This window comes from Chelmon rostratus, chromosome 6 (genome assembly GCF_017976325.1).
Source record: "Chelmon rostratus isolate fCheRos1 chromosome 6, fCheRos1.pri, whole genome shotgun sequence".
Classification (NCBI taxonomy): Eukaryota; Metazoa; Chordata; class Actinopteri; order Chaetodontiformes; family Chaetodontidae; genus Chelmon; species Chelmon rostratus.
In genome coordinates, this window is record NC_055663.1 from 10,950,337 (window position 1) to 10,972,202 (window position 21,866).

At 41.1% G+C, this 21,866-nt stretch overlaps 1 protein-coding gene across 1 annotated transcript; it reads left to right on the forward strand.

Moving 5' to 3' along the window:
- On the forward strand, nt 1-9,033 carry lrrc56 (leucine rich repeat containing 56). The gene is made up of 12 exons (XM_041939839.1): nt 1-165; nt 704-791; nt 1,460-1,520; nt 2,821-2,917; nt 3,411-3,608; nt 6,042-6,219; nt 6,312-6,533; nt 6,875-6,942; nt 7,088-7,230; nt 7,494-7,723; nt 7,903-8,128; nt 8,856-9,033. The coding sequence occupies exons 1-12, from the start codon at nt 1-3 to the stop codon at nt 9,031-9,033; spliced, it is 1,854 nt and encodes a 617-aa protein (XP_041795773.1).
- The last annotated feature ends 12,833 nt before the right edge of the window (nt 9,034-21,866 follow it).

Consider the following 21,866-nt stretch of genomic DNA (forward strand, 5'->3'; position numbering starts at 1 on the left):
ATGAGTTGCTGTCATGGGCTTGTGCCCCAGGAGGTTCGGCCTGGCACAGCCCTGCTCCGAGTGACTGAGCTGAAAGCATCAGGCCACAGCAACCCAGTCCCTGCCACAAAACCCCGGGAGGACTCTGTAACGGTAGTGGAGCCTTACTTCTCCCCAGAGAAGCTGGTAAGTTTGCAGAAGTGCCTAAGGATACGGTCAGTGTTTACCCAACTATACACCCTGTTCTCCCTTGTCGTTGTCTCATTCACGTGGTTAGTTTATGTGCATCAAAAGCCAGCCTTAAGAAAATCCCTGCTATCAGAGATATCTGCTCATTTAATTTACAGCAGTGGTGGAGGCGTTTATGTAGCTCAACATGCTCATGCTCATGTAGCTCAACATGGAGATCAGATTTATCACCTACTGTTTGCATCCTGCCTGTAATATTATGAGTGTATTATGATGAAATTATTGCTCTTCCCTATGCCAGATGTACTGCTTTATAAACAGTAATTGCACATGCTGTCCAGATTGAATTTTCAAGGTGAGGTGGGCACATGGAATTATTTCAAATCACAGGCTTTACAAAATTCATCACATCAAAGACATAGGTGTATGTTTAAGGTAAATGCTGAATGATGAAACTATGTCGAGTAAAGACTAAACCCAGTTCAGCATGCCAGTACTGGTCAGCTGGTGTACTGTTAATTTCCGTTCCTTTCAGGAATCGCTGTGTGGAACTGGGGACCTGTCTCACGTGACCTCGCTGGAGATCTGCGTAGACACACAAGAAAACTCACTGGGTAACTTTGGTAAGACGTACAGAACATCAAGGCATTTGTACATGTAAATCAGCGCTTTCTATTTCAAAACATATGACAGTGTTACAAACGTTGTATGTGTACTCATGAGAGCCCTCTGTTTGCTGGTGGTATTGGTTTTATTGTTTATATCTGGTGTTTCTTATGCAAACATAGCCACGCACTCAGTAACTCTTTTACATTTAAATTAAATTTTTAAAAACTTTTAGCATTATGTACAATAATGATTCATAGCAGATGTTCCTTACAATGACTTAATAGATGGTCACAAACCAGAACTAGATAAGAGGCATTTAAAGACATTGCTCTGACTCACACAACGTATCCGTAATAGATTTCCTGTCAGGTGTGCCAACCTCAGTGCAAGATGAAAGAGTTGATAATGGTGAAGGAGCGTCTTCATTATGCTCACCTTTGAAAATGCTCACATTGTGAAAATAGATTTCACAATGAGTGCAGGCATGACAGAGCATGTTTGAGTCATGCTTAACCTGCCACTGTCTCTGCCTGCCGCTCGTCCTTTCAGCTAATTGAGGTTTAACGCCTGATGAGGTGAATTTGGAATTGTGCCAGAAGGATGGTTTAAAACCTAATAAATAATCACACCACTGTTCCATGAAAGTGACAGACATGGCTCTGTTTATCTGACTGTCTTGTAGGTGTCTACTTGCCCAGGCTGGTGCAGCTCAGAATGAACAACAGCATGATTATGTCAGTAAGGTAAGCGTGAAGTTACATAACACAAATACCATCTCCTTGTTTTAGTCCTAATTTGCAACCTGTTCTGAGGAGAACGCACACAATCACAATCATGGTGACATCACCTCATGGAATACTACAGATTCACAAGAGGCTGCAAATCCCAAGACCAAAAATGAAATACAGTGTGAAACAACCCAGAATTTGTGCTCCTGATGTGTAATTATTGTCATATTTAGTTATTGTTTAGAAACAAAGTAAGCAGGTCCAGGTCTTTCCATAAAGAAAACTATGATTTGACTTACAGCAGTGATGGACCCATGGGGATTATTGTCATGCTTCACACTGGTCACATGTGTGCTAGAGAACACTTTTTAATGAGAGGCCCTGGAGACCATAAAGAGACAGTGCTTTGAAACAGAAGGTCTGAAGTCACAGAGATCTGTACCTGGTGGGAGAAAAAAGTGTAGCGTGGTTGCAGTGCAGGTGGAGGGCTCAGCTCTGCCAAGGTTTTCCAACATGGACTTGTAATACAGTATTTTTATATGGAAGATGCATGTCGCTGCTTGTAAACCAGATACCAGTAGTTTTGGTGTTCAGTTTAGTCTTAGGGATGGATACCCATGGAGAACAGGTTCACCCACCTGCCTCACAATAGGACAAAGAGAGGTTAGTGGCATATCACTTTTCAGGTTTGTCCATTTGGAGAAAAAGGAAAAAAAGAGGAAAAACAAGACAGGAAATATGCACAGTTTCTCCTGGATTGTCCTTCCAGTTTGATTGCAGCCACAGCTGTGTCATCAAATTGGATAGAAGAAAAGCAATAAACCTCCAGGATGACAGACACAGACACAGACACGTACACACACACACACACACACACACACACACACACACACACACACATTGCAAACTGTCCTTATATCAGGACAGGTGGAGAATTGTTAGAGACTGCTGAGGGATAGGAGAGAACAAACAGAAAAATAGGGAGCTGTCTGCTCCACCCTGAGAGTAGTAGAGCAGAGCCAGCCGGACGTGCACTACCTCTGATAGCATTTCCTGCTTTGGGCTGTGGGAGCTGTTGTGAAGAGGGTGTTACAGGGATGTAGATACACTGACTGAGACTCTGCTGGAAGGGTCAGAGCAGGGGTGTGCAGCAGAGACAAGTGGGCGGCAGAGGAGAGGCCTGCATATTGGCGAAGAGAAAAGACCTTCTAGCTTCAGTGGCCAAAGGGACTGGATTGCCTTTCCCATGATTCACAGTGTTGTGTAACTCCCTCCCTTGCCTCTAAATCAAGTCTGTACTATTTTGTCTCCTCAGAGACCTGGGAACCACCCTCTCCCACCTGCAGGTGCTGTGGATGCCTCGCTGCTCCCTACAAGACCTAGATGGCATTTCTTCTTTCTCTTCCCTCAAGGTAGAAGTTATAGGTTTCAGACTGCCCTGCGTTGAGACAGTTCAACAAATCAGAAAACTGTTTTGGAGTAAAAATCATAAGTGCTTTGCTTTCCTAACTTTATTTGAAATGTCTAAAATGTGTTTTTCACGGCTCAAAGGAAAAGAAAACAAGGCGTTCTTGCACACATTTCTCTCATCGGTTTAAAATTTGTTTTTTAATTTGACATGAGTCATGATGACTCTCACAGTACTGTGGGTTATTTCCATATATCTGTGAGTAATGGTATAATGTTGATTTATGTTCTTGTGATCTTAAGAACCCAGTGTATGAGAAGATAGGAAGATACCATATCTGGCTCTCTGACTCTCCCTATATGTCTAACATGTTCCTTTTATGTATCCAAAGCAGTTATCTATTATTCACTTTGTGTTTAATCAATTTTCTGTCAGTTTTTCCAATTTGTCTAGTCACACAGTTTTTCCCCCTCTTTCAATCCTTTATTCCGTTTCAGGAGTTGTATGTGGCCTACAACAGTGTGTCAGACCTGAGTCAGGTTGGCATGCTGGAGAACCTGCAGTTTTTGGATCTGGAAGGGAACAATGTGGATGACCTAGTCCAGGTTCAGTATCTGGGTTTGTGTGGCAAACTCCAGAAGCTCACCCTGGAGGGAAACCCTGTGTGTGTACGCCCAAACCCAATGGCCATCCAGGTAGCGTAATGTTCTGCTGATGTTGTTCAGAAAAAAAAGTACATATTGTATGTTTGTCTGCTCCTGTGAAAAGAGATGGCACCTGAATAAACTCACATAGATCAATTTGAACTCCAAATGCTGGCCTTTCCTTCACCAGACTTGTCTGCTTGCCTCTGTCAGGCACCATGTTTGTCCTTTGTGATTCAGCAGACACAGATATTTGACAAATAAGCATTTTTCCAAAGGAAGTGTTGTGGAATTGGAGACATCAAGGAGAGCCAATATTAGCTACAAAAGCCATCTGCCTGTACTGTATTTAAGACCAACAGTTATTAATGATCAGCAGTCGTGTCACCATCTAAGCATCATAATGCACTGACAATAATGCTTTTGATGGACAAGTGTGTGTTATTTTCTGTGCAAGTCTTGAATACACCTTTAGCTGATGTTCTTACGTAGATTAACATACTGCGAGCACAGCAGAAGAATGCACTTAAAATCCTGTCCTACACACATATACACACACATATATACATATATAGAAATAGAGAATGGGTGGAGCTGAATAAAAGCTTGAGCAAGGAGCTGGGTAGATTTCCTGGAAAGAAAGTGTCATATTCAGGTGGTGTGGTGAAATCCAACTTGCAAATGCAACATGTGGCTTTGATGTAGGTATCATTCAGTTAGTTGTCTCTCCTGTGCTAGCAGGCTTTCAGCCCTTTGTCAGATAATGACTGAAATGTAATTAGCATGTGCTGAGACATGAAAGTATCTGTGTGATCTCACCACTCTGTAGCTGGGTCTTCAATACACCAGATAGAATACAGGGAGAGCAGGAGGCATCAGCATAATCAAACATAACAGCAACATAGCTGGCATACTCTTCTGTGGAAACATCATGACACAGGCATATTTTTTCATTATCAGCCAGTACATTTTCATTTGGAAATAAATGGCCTGTGCATAAGGCAGCTCCCCATGTACATATTCAGTGATACTGAGTGTAGCTGGATATACAGGGTAGAAGCTGCATTTCGCATTTCCACCCTCTGCTGATTCGAGACACAGTGTGCTGTGAGTTTTTGGGCCACTGTGAATGTGTTTATTTACACCCACCAGCAGAGCATTAATTAGGAAACTAGGGCATGAGGGGAGATGCTGAGCTGAATATGCATTAGGCCTGTGCTTTGTAGTGACTGAAGGGTTCTTGGGTTTGCTCTCTTGCCAAACTATCAGTCTTCTTGGTCCCTCTCTCTTCCCATCACACACACACACACACACACACATGCTCATGCACACACACAGACACACACATACACACATCCGCTCACTTCCTCTCGCCCAGTCCTTATTCTCCTCCTTTTTTCTCTTTCGTTTCCTCCCTGCCAGCCTTTCACTCTCTTTTTCATTCATTACATCTGTTTGGTTTGGTGAAGGGCAGAAGTGCAGAGCTCTAATTTGATCGCTCAGGAGCTCAGTGATTCACTGCACTGTCCCTACTCATTCTCTCTCTCTCTCTGTCTCTTCCTGTGTGTGCTGACAAAAGACCAAACCTCAGTGCAAAGTGCCCATTATTGACTTCAGTAGCACTACTTATTAACCTGCATAGCTTTATGTCTTTTGCCTCCTTATTAGAAGTTAAGGTCCACAGAGATCATTAAAACATTATAATGGTCAAAACCAAGTGCAAAAAGATATAATTAAAGCTAGCTAATATACATTTTCTTAATGTGATGCTAGTAACTACTGATATTATTGCAAATTATTGCAATCTATTCTATTTATGTTCTACACAGCGTTCCAACTTTTTGCAAATGGCCCTGTACTATATAGTGGATCTGTCCAGCACTGGTCTGAGTAGTCTGTTCATTAAATGTGTCATTGTCACTGGCCCATACATTGAAACCACTGCATGGCCACAGAAGAAATATGTGCATCAGTAATGTTTTTCATACAGATGACAATCCTGAAAAACATTGTTGTGCGCACAAAAGGCTACATGCCTTAAAACTGAAATAATTACAACTGCACAAATAATTTAAACCAGCTCGTTTAATGTGCTAGTGAAAGACATTAAAGTCAAATACAACATCATCTCCCTTTTTAAACAGAATGAAAGGACAGAATATAAATTAATATCAACACCTGTTTAAACAATGTATTTTATTGTGTGAACTGCACAATGTTTTATATTAGGTTTGACACTTCACAGACTACCCCTGAGACACCTGAATCTGGCACAAGTAACTATTCTGCATTTTCCAAAATGCAACAGTCTGTACACATTTTTCCTCACAAAGTGCATATCAGACATCTGAAACAGACAATTTCACTTGCCTGTGTTGAGAAAGAGTAGGCCCACTAACGTGTAACAGTGTACACTAAAGTGCATACATCTAAGCTTTGTAACTAATATCATGTTCTTTCCTGTTCTTCTCCCGTTCTACCCAGACAGCAGACTATAGTTATCGGGCTGCAGTGAGAGACTTGGTCCCTCAGCTGCATTACCTAGACGATTTAAAGGTGGAGGAGGATGGGCGTAGCTCCAGCAGCACCATGGGAGAAGACTGGGCCATTCTCCGAAACGCCATCAGAGACTGCAACTCCTCTCAGGGAGCCGCTGAAGACGGTGTGTGTGTCTATATGTTGTTTTGAGTCATTCGATGCAAACCAGTTAATTACATCTCAGTATTTATGGGCCACTTACTTTTGTCTTTGTAGAGGAAACAGCAGACGGTGCATCGCTTTACAGCAGACCCACCTCAGCCAGGCGCCCTGCTTCCAGCCACTCCTGTGTCTGGCCGCCCTCATCAGCATGCTCCAGACCCCGCGCTGGCTCCAGACCCATGTCATCGACCAGGCCTGGAGTTCTCTCCTCTCCTGGATCCAGACCTGCTTCTGCAGACTCCGATGTAGCAACAGAAACCGGCACCTTGACGCATGGTTAGGCACTCCAGTGGCTGTTTTTCATACTTTTGTTTCACTGTGAGATATTCTCCATCCAGCCACATTGTCTCAGCTTCAACTGTGTTATAAACGTGTGTGTCCTGCTGCTGTAGTGCATTCATTAACCATCCGTACATCCAAAAAAAGCTGACCCATGAGAACCATTTCCACCTGCACATTTTATTTAGTTTTGGTGCCAGTTCTCTTCTTATTGGCGTCACCCTGCACAAATAAACATTGTCAACAGCAAGCTTTACTCTACACTGCCACCAAGAGGACTTGTTTGTGTCAGAAAACAGTTGAATTCACTGATTTCCTTCTCTCATCTGTTGATGAAGGGGCTGGGACGATCCTGTTTTGTGGAAACTCAGTCCAGGCTATTCGATCCAGGCGAGAAAAGTTGAGGGTAGGTGGTGTGTTTTAAAAGAAGAAAAAAAAATTCTATTGTCTTTCTATTCATAATTAATGTAGTCAGCTCTTAGGCCTCTGTTGTATTTCCATGCTTTGTCTCCTACCCCTCCCGCTCATTTGCCTTCTCTTCCGTCTCATAGACAGCACCCACCAGGTCTACATTCACGCCCCGTGACCTGCCCATCCATGTGCCAGAACACACATATGACCTTGAGGAGCCTGATGTTAGAGAACGTGTTGATGTTTTTGCTGAGCTTAGAGCTTGGAGGGAACAGCACAGCAGGTATTAACTACCTGCCCTTTTTCATAAGCTGGAATCACATCAAATTATATAAAGATTATTTTTTAACATCTGGCTTGTGATGACAGATCATGCACTGTCAGTTCCATGGATCACATTGGAATGTGATCCGTTTCCAATCCATGAGGACCCAGAGAGTTGGGCTTAGAAGTCTTTTAGTTTGTTCCTCACTTCAGTCGTCGGCTTGGCCTCCTCTTCCTACTAAAGGCAAATGAAACTAAATACCTCTCTACATTGTTTTTCAGGCGTCTTCAGGCCATAGAGACAGAAAGATTACCGCAGGTCCTGACTATTCAGCATTGTGATGCAGAGGAGGAAGAAGATGATGATGAAGAAGAAGAAGAAGAAGAAGAAGAAGAAGAAGGCTTTCCTGGTACGAGGAACAACAGCAGTGATGAAGAACATGGAGTGGAGAAGCATGGTAACAGCGAAGCTACTGTCTCACCAGATTCCCCTGTCCAGTATCTTTCACCAGGTGAATACTCACTAAATAAACAATGTTTTTGTGACTGAAAACGGAGAGAATTTAAAGAATTTGATGATCATCTATCCACAATAGTAACTCAATTGAAAACAAAGACATTACAAATGATATATCAGTAGATTACAAAGAGTCATGGCAACTACTTTGCAATGATTTTGTTTTGTTTTCAGACCTGCATCACAGAGAAGCCTTATCCCGTGATGTGGCTCGGGTGTCCTTGTCCCCAGACACCTCGCTGTCCCCTTCTCCCCCTCTCAGCGCCACAGCAGCTACTGCTAGTCGCAAGTCATCGGGGATCCGTGCACGTAGGCTTCGACTCAGCCACACAAATTCAGACCAATTCATACCCCGCCCACCCACATCAAGTGCCCTGGGTGAAAGGCTCATGGATTCATGGTATGGCATTATTAAAAGTCACTTTTATATGCCAATATATATGCATCCATACAGTTTAAGAACAATAGATTTTACTCTATTTTTGCTATTAACAGCTCCTGTGTCACTTATGTAGTTTGAATTGAACTTACTTTGTATGCTAAACTTCAGTTACACTGCCTTATGCATAACTACATACTCTATTATGAGCTAAATAATCTGGATATGTTGTAAGGGAGATGTCAGGTGACTGTCATTTTGGCCTACATCTAAAAACAAAGAATACTGCCAACCAAATCATTGATATTCTAGCAGTTCAAAAAACAGTTTTATATTGTCAAAAGCATCACATTAAGAAAATGCATAATAGCTGACCTGAATTCTATCTTTTTGCACTCGGTTTTGACCTTAATGATGCTTTAATGAGCTCTGTGGACCTTAACTTCTAATAAGGAGGCAAAAGACATAAAGCTATACAGGTTAATAAGTAGTTCTACTGAAGTCTATAATGGGCCCTTTGCACTGAGGTTAACAGCTCCTGTGCCACTTATGTAGTTTGAAGCGAACTTAATTCCAAAATGCTATGCATTTTAGAAAAAATGATGAATTGAACTTCAAAAAATATGACCCTGACATGAAATTCTTCAAAGGTTTTTGACCAATCGTTAATTAGCACTGTGCAATGGTTTGAGTTAAACTTAATCGGTCATATAAGGTGGAACTAAAAAAAGGGTTCTCTGTCTTTCAGGGCAGAGATGGACTTATCTGCTGTACAGTCTGGCAACAAGCATCTTCAAACTCATCAAATGTCCAAAGTCTTGGACAGAGCAGCGATTCCTCGTCCTCACACAGCCAGGGCAGCTCTGCAGAAACATCACCCGCACCGCATGCTCCAACCCTGCAGAGGGAGCTCACACCCAGATTGACACCAGAACGGGCAGATGTTGGTTCCCTGACCAGCAATCAATATTATTAGTGTGACTGTTCTGGTGGCATGGAGGCCATCGGGGGGATAATTCCCCGTACTTGCTCTGAACATCACTCACACAATGTTTTGAGGTGCACTGGGATTAGCTTTTTTTCCAAGATATTGAAAGCATTCTCATGCCAACATCCAGTGAACTCATAGTGCTTTAGCATGAGTAACAGTGTACAGTCTCCAGCAGGAAGACTTACTATACTGAGATAATCCCTCTAATGTTACTTAGTTGCTGGTTTTGTAACGGCTGTATTAGTTGAATGAAAATGAAAGGGGATGGGACTAATACCTCACATTTGCATTTCTCAGGATGAAATACTGAATTATTGTAAGTGCTGCTTTGTGTTTTACCAAATAAAGTAAAAAAAAAAAAAGATATGATTTTAGATTCTCTTTCATTAAAACTGAGCTGTACGCTTAGTTAAATGCAAAGAGTCATTCCAGGTTTCCTGCAGTGACAGTTGTTGTTTTGATACTTGTAGTGTAGTAGTCAAATGTTGCCACTTGAGGGCACCATCTGTAAACATTAAATCAAAAAGTCGATCCAACGCTTTAATCACCTTGAGCAGCCAATCCTTCAAATCCACCACCTTGAAACACAAGATTCATTCCTTTTGCTGCCCGTTTGTCCACGTCTAAGGTGGCATTTACATCAAAGAGAATGTGATTTACAAAATACAGCACAAATACAAGCTTTAAGCGTGCAAGCCTTGCACACTGCCAGTGCAGGAGAAAATGTTTCGTGATGGACTGATGCACAGCACAAGTAATGGACTGGAACAAGTCAAGTCTATTTAGAGTTTAAATGTTCTAACTGTACCATGCGCTATATTTTTCCAAGAGCTGTGGAAACTTACCCATCAGTTGCACTGTGAAGAGCAATCTCAGGCTGATTTTGAGGACCAGACAGGCAGTCACATCTAATACCTTAGTAGTTCTTAAGAGCATACACTGGTGAGAGTAGCGGTTTGTCAGACCAATCTTAACATGAAATTGGATTTCAGGGGAACCCCTACAAGCAGCATGCAGATGTTTCCAAACTTGCCCCCATCTTTTGTGCGGATACCTATGTGAGTACACACACACACGCACCAAGACACACACATCAGGAAGCCCTTCACATCATTCTGTCATCCCTGCTTCAGTTTTGTCCACAGAAACAGGATGTAAATAAATGAGTCAAAGCAACAAACCACAGGCACTCATTAAACCTTAAAACCCTAATACTCTTCACCACAGTGTTGGATTAGGAGATGTACACACATGTCAGACATAGGAATGCGTGATTTGTGTATACACGTACGGGTGGATATGAACTCATCCATGAGACAACTCTTATGTAACATGCATTTCTTATCTTCAAGCAACTCTTCCATCACATAACTGCATCACCTTTGATCATCCCTCGCTCCCTGTCAGGTGTTTTCAGTCACGCTCTCACCTCACTGGAGCTCTTGCGTCTCAAGACACACAGAGGAGGACAGAATGAAAGGCGAGGCCTTTTGTGGTGGGAAAGTGGGAGAGTGCCCTCCTACTCTCTCCGTAGTCTTGTAATTTCTCTGAAAGGGATCGTTGTCACTGCTGGTCTGGACTGGGGACCTAATCTGGCCCGTGAGAAGCTTTCTCTCACTGCCCGGTTATTACCAGATGATGTGATAAACCAGAAGCTCCTGTTTCTTTGTCAGTGACTCTAAGATGGTAAAATACTGTAAAAAGCTAAAAAATCAAATTGGAAAGAAATAATTTCCTTTAATATGTCTGACACAACAATTTCAGTACAGCCTTTTTTTTTTTTTTTTTTTTTAGCAATTATTAATTATCACCATTCACACCATTGCCAAAAAGGAAATGGTTTCTTCTTAAAAGCATGCCTCTGTCTCTCTTACAGTATATCTAATAATCACCACTGTGGTTAGAAACGCCAGGGTCCATGGAGATGGTCTTTTCAATCAAAAATCAAATTAAAAAGACAATTATAGCACTGCAGTGCCACTGCGTCATAAATTTGCTTTGTGAAACCTTCACCCCAGAGATAATTATAAAACACAGAAGGAGGATAATGTTATTAAGGCAAACGTAATAGACAATAGAGTACACAACAGCAAAATAAGTCCCACTCTGTCACAAACACACGCACACACACATACAAGGGCAGACAAACAAAAGCATGCATTTCTGTCTGACTGAAGTGGAGAGTAATGTGTCAGTACACGTTGTGAACACCACTAAAACAAATATCAGATGAGGTAGACGCGATTCAGTTAAATCCATGCTCATGTCAGGAAGGTTGCGGTTACAGTCCCCAAAAGACTCCATCAAAGCTGCAGAGACTGGAGGTTCGTGCAATAATCTGTCCGCACACAATACCGCTGTACATTCATGTTGTGACTGCCAACAAGATGGGTGTGAGCTAATTACAGGGAAACGCGTTATGAAAACACACACACACACAAACTTAACTTTAACTGAAAGGGAATGCTAATTTCTTTTCACTGGCGTGGAAAAATGCCCATCTTGTTTTCATGTTTCACTATCAGGCGCCGCAACTGGAAATACCTACAGTATGAGTTGAGACAGGCCCAGGTGAAGCTGTTTGCACAGTACATGTGAGGCTGCAGGATCCTGCCGGAAGGAACATTCCACTCGCTGGAAAATATTCAATTTACATAACCAATTTTCTGTTGGCACCTTCACAACCAAATGCACACATGCAGTCCACAGTGATAAACAAAAGGCATGAAGTTAATCGCACTTACTGATAAATCTGTATGCAAAGTCAATACATGTAATGTTTACAGGCAAAGTCACTGTCTTTGTGCTAATATACATGTTCCGAGGTCCATTGAACTTTTGCACTTCTGTGATCTCTTGAAGTAAAAGAGGTTTAAAAAGGCAATGTCACGAGGAGTTGAGAGGTTATTTTAGCAATAACAACATAAGGCAGTCATCTGACTCATCGTTTTGCAATGCTGAATTGATAACTGCAGCTTACATTGCATTTCCACTAATTCTGCTTCAGAGTCATGCATTCAGTCACTGTGAGCAGCAAGAGGCACATTTCTTCACGTCCTCTTGAACAACAGGTGGGATTACCTGTTGTTCAAGAGGCCATGAAGAAATGCTGTGGGACTAGAAGGGAAACCTGTTTTTTTTTTTCTTCCTTTGGCCAACTAATAGTGCATATGCCAGTTTTATATAACAGCATCTTGGCATGCCTTTAGAAGTGTTTAATAATCTTTTGCAGGCTTTTTCTCTGGTGCAAGACCAAAGCATTTATAATGCTAGTGTAGTTTTCTGCTTTGTGATTCCTTTTCAGTTGTTTTCTCTTCAAAATGTCCTGTTTTAGAGGAGTGAATTGTGACCTGTGGGGTGAATACAGGAATGTATTTTAGTTTTAGTATGTTAGCAAAGCCACATGTCACCCTGTGAACAGGATTCAGTTGTTCGGGGAATGTTTGGCACAGAAGGATAAATGTCAAACATTTCAGGCAGCATTCATTTTAGGCTTTCCTAAATTATTCTGGGTATATATGATTGAAATATTTTGCTTTTTAGCAAAACATGTTTTGTCCAACACATTATTTTAAAAAAACAAAAACAGGTTTATTGATGTTTTTTTTCAGTACATATCAAAGTAAGCACACAACCAATCTTGTTGAAGCCACTGATAGTTATGTGCAAACTATGGTTTCGCCTTCTTTTGTTTAGGTATAAACATACACTTTATTAAAGACAATTTTGTATGATTAAAAGGGTAGTACAGAGGCAATTACAACCTTCCGCTTCTCACACTTCCGCCCCATCATAGCTGAAACGCATGCCGTGACATGTATATTTTGAAGAAGACAGTCACTGCATCAGTGCAGCATTTTATCAGATCATATCTCCTCATGGCCTCTGTGAATGATGTCTACCACCTCTGTCTCGGATAAGATCAGCTTCAGTCTGCGAACTTGCAAGGGGGGCGAATTTCAGAGAGTAATCTCCTGTAATCAGTTACATATCCCACATGTAATCCAACATTGTAGCCAAGTGTAATTTATCTGCTGCCATCTCAGTTACCTGTAAGCGTATCATAAAAGCTTCACTGTTCTCACAATCTGGGATCAGATTAGGTCGACTGCTGCCAGCATGGTGTGTCTGAGACTTTGAAATAAAAACCCAATCTTAAGCAAGGGCATGAGGAAATGTTATGTAAACAAATAAATGTGGAACAATAAATGTTAAACAGTGAAGTGAGTTTGTCTTCATTTCGGAATGTAAATGGAGTCATAAATGGTAGAGATGACTGATAGTTCAGTTGCTTTAACCACACGACATTTTCTCTTTGATCCTCACAATTTTGGAATCCGGTCGCGTGCCGGATTGGGCGGTTCGGCGGGCCGGATTCAGGCCGCGGGCCGCCAGTTGATGATCACTGCTCTTGAGCCTGTTAAGTATTACTTAAGGACATGTTATATCTTAAAGTAGTAGATGATGGGGTTACTCACAGTGACTGGTAGTGTAAGTGTAAGTTCTTCCTGTTGAAGCTGACTGTTGACAGCTTACACTAATCTTTTCATAGTTAATGTCAGTCTGTGTCAGCAAATATTTTGAGGGATGTTCAGTTCAGAATTCAGTGTTATTGAGTATTACTGTTTGTTAAATATGGATGCATCTTCAAACATCCAGACTTTAATTAATCAGTGGGATTTATGTTAACAGATAAAAGTCGAAAATTACAGTATGAACAATTTATATTATGTGATCTGATTTGGGTAAATTAACCAAGCATCGGTGACATCCTTCATCCTGCAGCTGCATGACAAGCAGCACAGAAGAATCTGCTGATGAACTTGTCAGGCTGTGAGACTCGTCTACCCAACCTTATCTTCCTCACACCACCATAAATGAAGGCTGGAATGTTCTGTCATCCATACCTCCACTTTACATGCTGAACATGTTACAGACACACTACTTCCTCCTTTTTAGAGTCATTTCATGGTAATATTCTACATAATCTGTGTGTGTTAACATAAGACTGTGTTGATGTTGTTTGACAAATTATGCTCATATCCATACTTTTGTGCAGTACTACATATTCCCATTTACATTTTGTGCAATATTACCTAGCATTTACAGTTTGTATACTTTATTCTTTTGTGCAATAGCTGTAACACTATTTATTGTAATTTTTAATCGGAAGGCAGCATTGTTTTTTTTCCACAGCTACTCGGGCAATGCACACTTTTTACATATTTCTTTTATATGTATATATTTTTTTTCTACATATTTTATTGTTCTTTTATATAGTCAATTCCTTTTCGCTTGTGTAATATGTACATATAGTCTACTTTTTATTTTGTATTTTGTTTTTTTCGAATGTTCTCTACCTCTGCTGCTATTTTTTTCTTCCCACTGCTTTCAGTGCTGCTGTAATGCCCAAATTTCCCCAGCTGGGGATAAATAAAGTTTATCCTATCTTATCTTATGTTATTTAAATTGTTCTACAACATTAAATTGAATTACTTCAGGTATTGGGTTCTTTCTTTCATTTACATTAAGTAGTAGTATAGAGGACTTAGAATTATTTATTTTACATCATGAAACATCACCAAATGTTTCTATTAGCTGTGACAAGGATGGATTTATTTAATTTTGCCTGCCGCATCAGGCACCCGGGGAGCATACCAGGGGGTTAACTGCCTTGCTCCAGGGCACATCAGCCAGCTAATGGAGGGGGAGGGGATACTCCACCACACCCAAATTTTTCTGCCTGTCCGGTGGGGGAATCGAAGAGGCGGGATTATTTTCCAGCGAGTGGAATGTTCCTTCCTCTCTCTGTTTTCCTATATATTTTACAAAGCATAATGGTTATTACTGTGCAACATTATTAATGCTGTAGTCACTTTCTCCACCATGAGCAATGGCTGACCCATGTACAACCTGTGTAAAGTCTGTGAAATTCTACTGAATTTTTGGCAGTATATTTTTATGGGAACTTTTCTTATAGTTCTTTGTGGCAATATATGTATTTTTACCTATTTTTTTCTTTTATATAGTCCTTTGTATAAAATGTACATATACCCGAAATGTCCCTGGCTGGGGATAAATAAAGTCTTAGTCTTAAAGTATTATCCTATTTTAAATGTTTGATATTTTCCTGTGTCACTAAAGTGTTCTTTTTCATCTTTATAATTATTAGGATACTCAAATGTTTAGCTTCTGTCTTGTTCATCTTTGAATATATTTTACAAAGTCAGTTCCACCTCTAAATTCTTATTTTTTATTTGCTTAATTTTATTTTGTGATTGTATTTATGGATTTTGTCATTGATTTGATTCCTCTTCTTTTTGGAGTGGGGGAGGAAACCAGAGCACCTGGTTTGTTGCTTTGTTTACACCTTGTCCTGATTAGGAAAGCGGAGGTGCTATGTTGCAGTAGGGCCCCAGCGCGTGGCAGGTGCTGCCCGACGGGTAGTTGAAAAAGTTTTGCTCGCTGTTGGGTGTCAGTGTGGTGGACAGGACAAACGCGGGAAGAAGTATTCCGACAGTGTTGATGCCAACCTTCGCCCCAACTTTCAGACCTTCAGCACAGCGACGCCACCAGCTTTTATTCGCTGTCCGTTTTTTGTCCATTTCAGACTCAAGCAGGGCCATCTTGGCACTAGTGTTGTTATTCTGCTTGCTCAGATCCTCGACTGCACCCACCAGGTTTGTGATCTCTGTCTCCATTGTCTCTTTCAGGAACTCCAATGTGGCCACCTTCTGTGACAGCTCATTTTTATCCCTGTGGTCTTGCTGAGCCACCTCTGCACGATGCTCAAGGTCAGACACTGTGGCCCTCAGCTGTTCAATCTCTTTGTTTTGTTTCTTTGTCAGAGGCTGAAGGTAACACAAGTCATCCACCATATGGTCATTTTCATTGCTCAGCAATGTGTTCTCTCCATGAAGTTCACACACCGCTTCCATCAGACTTGCAAGCTCTCCTTGTTTTTCCTTTGTCAGAGATTGAAGTTGGGCCACCTGAGCAGTCAGGATCTGATTTTCTTCAGTTAGTCTTTTCTCGTTTTCCTGCTGCTCAAGAACTTTAACACTCAGATTTTCATTCTCTGCCTGTTTTTTAGCTATTTCAGATTCAAGCAGGGCCATCTTGACACAAGTCTTCTTTTCCTGCTTGCTCAGATCCTCGACTGCTGCCACCAGGTTTCTGATCTCTTTCTCCATTGTCTCCTTCAGGCGCTCAAATGTGGCGACCGTGTATAACAGCTCATTTTTATCCCTGCGGTCTTGCTCAGCTCCCTTTACACGATGCTCGAGCTCACACACTGTGGCCCTCAGCTGTTCAATCTCTTTGTTTTGTTTCTTTGTCAGAGGCTGAAGGTGGGCCACCTGAGCAGTCAGGCTCAGATTTTCTTCAGTTAGTCTTTTCTCGTTTTCCTGCTGCTCAAGAACTTTAACACAGAGATTTTTATTCTCTGCCTGTTTTTTGGCAATTTCACAGCCAAGCAGGGCCAGCTTGGCACTAGTTTTGTCATTCTGCTTGCTCAGATCCTCGACTGCACCCACCAGGTTTCTGATCTCTTTCTCCATTGTCTCTTTCAGGGTCTCCAATGTGGCCACCTTCTGTGACAGCTCATTTTTATCCCTGTGGTCTTGCTGAGCCACCTCTGCACGATGCTCAAGGTCGGACACTGTGGCCCTCAGCTGTTCAATCTCTTTGTTTTGTTTCTTTGTCAGAGGCTGAAGGTAACACAAGTCATCCACCATAAGGTTATTTTCATTTCTCTGCAATGTGTTCTCTCCATTAAGTTCACACATCGCTTCCATGAGACTTGCAGTCTCTCCTTGTTTGTCCTTTGTCAGAGGCTGAAGTTGGGCCACCTGAGCAGTCAGGATCTGATTTTCTTCAGTTAGTCTTTTCTCGTTTTCCTGCTGCTCAAGAACTTTAACACACAGATTTCCATTCTCTGCCTGTTTTTTGGCTATTTCAGATTCAAGCAGGGCCATCTTGGCACAAGTCTTCTTTTCCTGCTTGCTCAGATCCTCGACTGCTGCCACCAGGTTTCTGATCTCTTTCTCCATTGTCTCCTTCAGGCGCTCAAATGTGGCGACCGTGTATAACAGCTAATTTTTATCCCTGCGGTCTTGCTCAGCCCCGTTTACACGATGCTCAAGGTCACACACTGTGGCCCTCAGCTGTTCAATCTCTTTGCCTTGTTTCTTTGTCAGAGGCTGAAGGTAACACAAGTCATCCACCATACGGTCATTTTCATTGCTCAGCAATGTGTTCTCTTCCTGAAGTTCACACACCGCTTCCATCAGACTTGCAATCTCTCCTTGTTTTTTCTTTGCAAGAGATTGAAGGTGGGCCACCTGAGCAGTGAGATTCTCATTCACAATCTTCTCTGTGTCCTGAAGTCTCTGGAATAACTGAACTTTTTGTGTGAGCTCAGTCTCCTTGTCTTTCTTATCTTTTAGCTCCGAGTGAAGCGCCCTTACCTCTGATTGGAGCTTAGAGTTGTGCTCCTGATAGCGTTTGTTTCTAATGTCCAACTCTTGAATTTTTTGTACCAATTCCCAACCCTGAGTTGTTGGTTTCTGTCTCACTGTCTCATGTGGTCTGTGCGATTTCTCTTTTGTCTTTGAACCGCACAGAGGCGTATTGACAGTACGATGAGACATTTTTAGTTTAGGAGTCTTGTGTGCAGCCATTGAAACAGAAGATTTATCAGCCATTTATGTCAGTTCAGGTAAAAAAAATAATTAAAGTAGTTATTCACTCTTAGTCTCTTACACGTCCACAAAATCCTTCAAATAACAGTTTGTTGTTTAAGAAATTAATCCACCTGAAATCATCTCTCAGTTCTCAGATTCATACTGTTTGAAAGCTTCATGTGACGTCATATGTGCTTTGATCAGTGGCGTCACTGGCGCATGCGCCGTAGAATGACACTCCAGCTGCAAAATTCAAAAGAAAACTTCTGATAAAAATACAGGCGTAACATTTCCGGTCTCATAACAGGTACTTCGCATTTGAATTGAATTGAATCAGCTCAAAGTGGCGCATTTGAATTGTATGTTCTTAAAATATTAAAATTATTGAACGTTTATCCTTCGATACTGTCCTGCTTTATCCCCGTCACGCGTTTTAACACAAATATTGTCGATCAATACTTTTAATATGAAAACTGCTGGAAGCCGTATATTTTCTGTTTCCGGGGTGGTTTGACAGCAGCGGAGTTTTTACGACGAGTCGAGACCAGAGGATAAAACGCTCGGTTGTCTGCCGCATGAAGCTCGACTTCTGAATCTCTCGTAAGTTGTTTTCATCTCCTTTTATTTTCTGTCGGAATAATGTGAAACGGCAGCGCTTGTGAATTTTGATAAAGGATGCAACAAGTGCTGGCAAGTGCGCACATAGCGCTGCACCTGCAGGGTCAGGACAAAACTTTTCTCACTGACTCTGTTGTGTAACTTACACAAGTCACGCTGAATTTCGCCGACGAACTTGCTCTTAGTGACGTTAAGTTTAATTTTCTAAGGCGCTCACAATGTTATGTCAGTGCCTTTATTGTCAAATAGTGGTTGACTTTAGCTCAGTCACTTGAACACCAAAATCTGCTTAAAATTCAGTCAAACTTATGCTAACGTGACCCGTTAACCCTGTCCAGTTGTTAACCGTAACTTCAGCAGTTTTGGTCAATATATAGAAAACATCAAGCTAAAGTTAAGGTGAATAAAAATGGCAATGCTTCTTCAACAATTTGTGAACAGCAACAACATTATCAACGTCACAAATACCTACTCACGGTTGTTGTTTTTTTTTTTTTTTGCATAGCTGAGTGTTTTACCAGCATCATCTTGAGTGATTTAGCCATCAAGCAGCACAGAAGAATCTGCTGATGAACCTGTCAGGCTGTGAGACTCGTGTACCCTACCTTATCTTCCTCACACCACCATAAATGAAGGCTGGAATGTTCTGTCATCCATACCTCCACTTTACATGCTGAACATGTTACACACTACTTCCTCCTTTTTAGAGTCATTTCATGATAATATTCTACATAATGTGTGTGTGTGTGCAGACACAAAACATAATTTTTTTTTTGCACTGAAGTGTGATTTATCATACACGTATTACCTTGCAATATTGCTCTTTTCCCGCTTTTGTTGAGTACTCTACCCATCGGTGCATAATGGTATTCTTTTTTTTTCCACAATATTTTTATTGTCATTTTTACAGCATGAAAAACAACCATTCAGATTCAGTATATGCTGTCAACTTGCTTCATTCACCCAAATATCAGAAACATAAAAATAAATCATTAAAAAAAGGGCTGCAATCTAAGAGCAAAGATTGTCCAATAATCCTACTGATCATCTTCCTGATCGCCAATCAGCTGATCCTTTCACTAACCTTCAGAAAATACTGAAATATCAACAGGTCCAAAATGGCGCTCTCAGCTGTCCCCCTGTTCACAACCAAGGTACATCCAAACCACAATCACATAGGGCCCCAGCAACCATCAATGACGCAGATTCAGAACCTTGACCTTTTTAAAGAAGGACAGTAGTCAGACTGATCAGCTGAACATAATTAACATAAGGCAATCTGTACTTAGTGGGTTTTATGATGTAGTAGATACAAAATGTAACACATACTTCAGAAAAAACATTATTAAAAAATTTTAAAACAAATTTAGGAACTGCGCCGCCTACAGCAGTCAGACATCTTGAGCATCCGGTAAATCGCAGTTCTTTACAAAATTGATGAAAGGTCTCCATATATTTTCAAATATGTGCTGTTTAGCCTTCAGTATGTAGGTTATCCTTTCTAATGGAAGGTTTGATAACATCTGTCTCATCCATTGAGCAGTATTTTGTCCGTGAATATTTTTCCATAACTGTGCAATACATTTTTTGGCATACAGTAAGCTGAGGTCTATAAATGCTCGTTCATTTTTACTATAATTATGTGTCTCTGGATATAAGCCCAACAGAAAAAGCTTAGGGTCCAGTGAAATCCGTTTTGAAATTATCTTCCCAATGATGACTCTTACCTTCTCCCAAAACGTTTGAATTTTTGTACATTGCCAAATACAATGAAACAATGTCCCTCTGTGTTCCATACATTTTGTGCAAATGTCTGGTGTGTATTCGCTGTATTGATTTAATTCCACCGGAGTCACGTATGTCCACATTAACCATTTATATTGTATTAGTTTTAGGTGTGTATTAATACATTTAGACTGGGCATCAGCACAGGCTATTTTCCAATCTTCATCTGAAATTTCACTTTGCAAGTCCTCTTTCCAGGCAGATAACTTAAATTGTGAGCTTTCGGATGAGCCAAATGTCAGCAAGCTGTAAAACTCTGATATAATACCCTTTCTCAAACTGTCCTTTGTCATCATTTGTTCCAACAAAGATCGTGGAGGTCTAGTGAGTGCGTTATTTTGATTTGCTTTAACAAAGCTTCTAATCTAGAGATATTTGAAGAAATGTTTTTTTCTATTGAGCTTGAATTTAGACCTCAGTTCATCAAAGGACATCATTGTATCTGAGTTTACCATATATAGATCCTGGATCATTCCCTTAGAGATCTAAGTCCCTTAGAGTGCCATAATTTAAATGTTGCATCTGCTCTACCTGGTAGAAAAAAATGATGACCCCACACTGGACTATATTGTGATATGGAGTGTGTTTCTTTTAAGTATTTTTTTTTTATAGCATACCATATCTTTACCACATGTTTTACAATTGGATTTTTAACTTGTTTCCGTAATCTTTTTTTTTTTGAGTGTATATATAAAAGGGAAGAGGTAGTTTTAGACCATGAGATTCCATTTCATTCCAGTGAGGAGGATCATCCTCTGAAAAACAGAACATAACAGACCTCAGCTGTGCAGTCCAGCAGTACCACAAGAAATTTGGACATTTTAAACCTCCTCGATCAAATGGTAAATACGGCAGAGACAAGCAAAGTTGTGCCCTCTTATTGTTCCATATAAATCCTGAGAATGTTTTTTTAATTTTTGAAAACAAGCCTAAAGGTGGTGGCAGAGGAATGTTTTGAAATAAATTAAGTAAGGTAGAATGTTCAATTTAATTTTAAAATATTAATCCTCCCAATTATAGATATTGGTAGTGACATCCATTTATCAGACTCATTCATTTCTATCATTAAAGGTTCATAATTAGCACCGACAACATGCTCAAGCCTATAGGCAAAATGTGTACTCCCAGATTTCATCTACCTGCTCCATCGCTCTCTTTCCCACCTGGAGAGCACTGGTAGCACAGTGAGGATTGTGTTTTTTGACTTCTCCAGTGCTTTCAACACGATCCAGCCATCACTGCTGAGGGGGAAGCTGGAAAGTGCCGGAGTAGGCTGTCACCTAGCTGCACGGACCATCGACTACCTCACCGACAGACCACAGTATGCGAGGCTTGGCGACTGTGTGTCGGATGTGGCAGTTTGCAGCACCGGGGGCTCCGCAGGGTACTGTGCTCTCTCCTTTCCTCTTCACCCTCTACACATCGGCCTTCAGACACAACACAACCAGCTGCCACCTCCAGAAGTTCTTGTTTGATGTGTATCGCAGGGGAATGATTTGGAATACAGGGAAGTCATCACTAACTTTGTCGACTGGTGTGGACTAAACCACCTGCACATCAATGCCGGCAAGACCAAGGAGATGGTGACTGACTTCTGCAGGAAAGCACCACAGCCTACACCGGTGTGCATTCAGGGTTTTGGCATTGAGTTCGTGGAGGAGTACAAATACCTAGGTGTGCA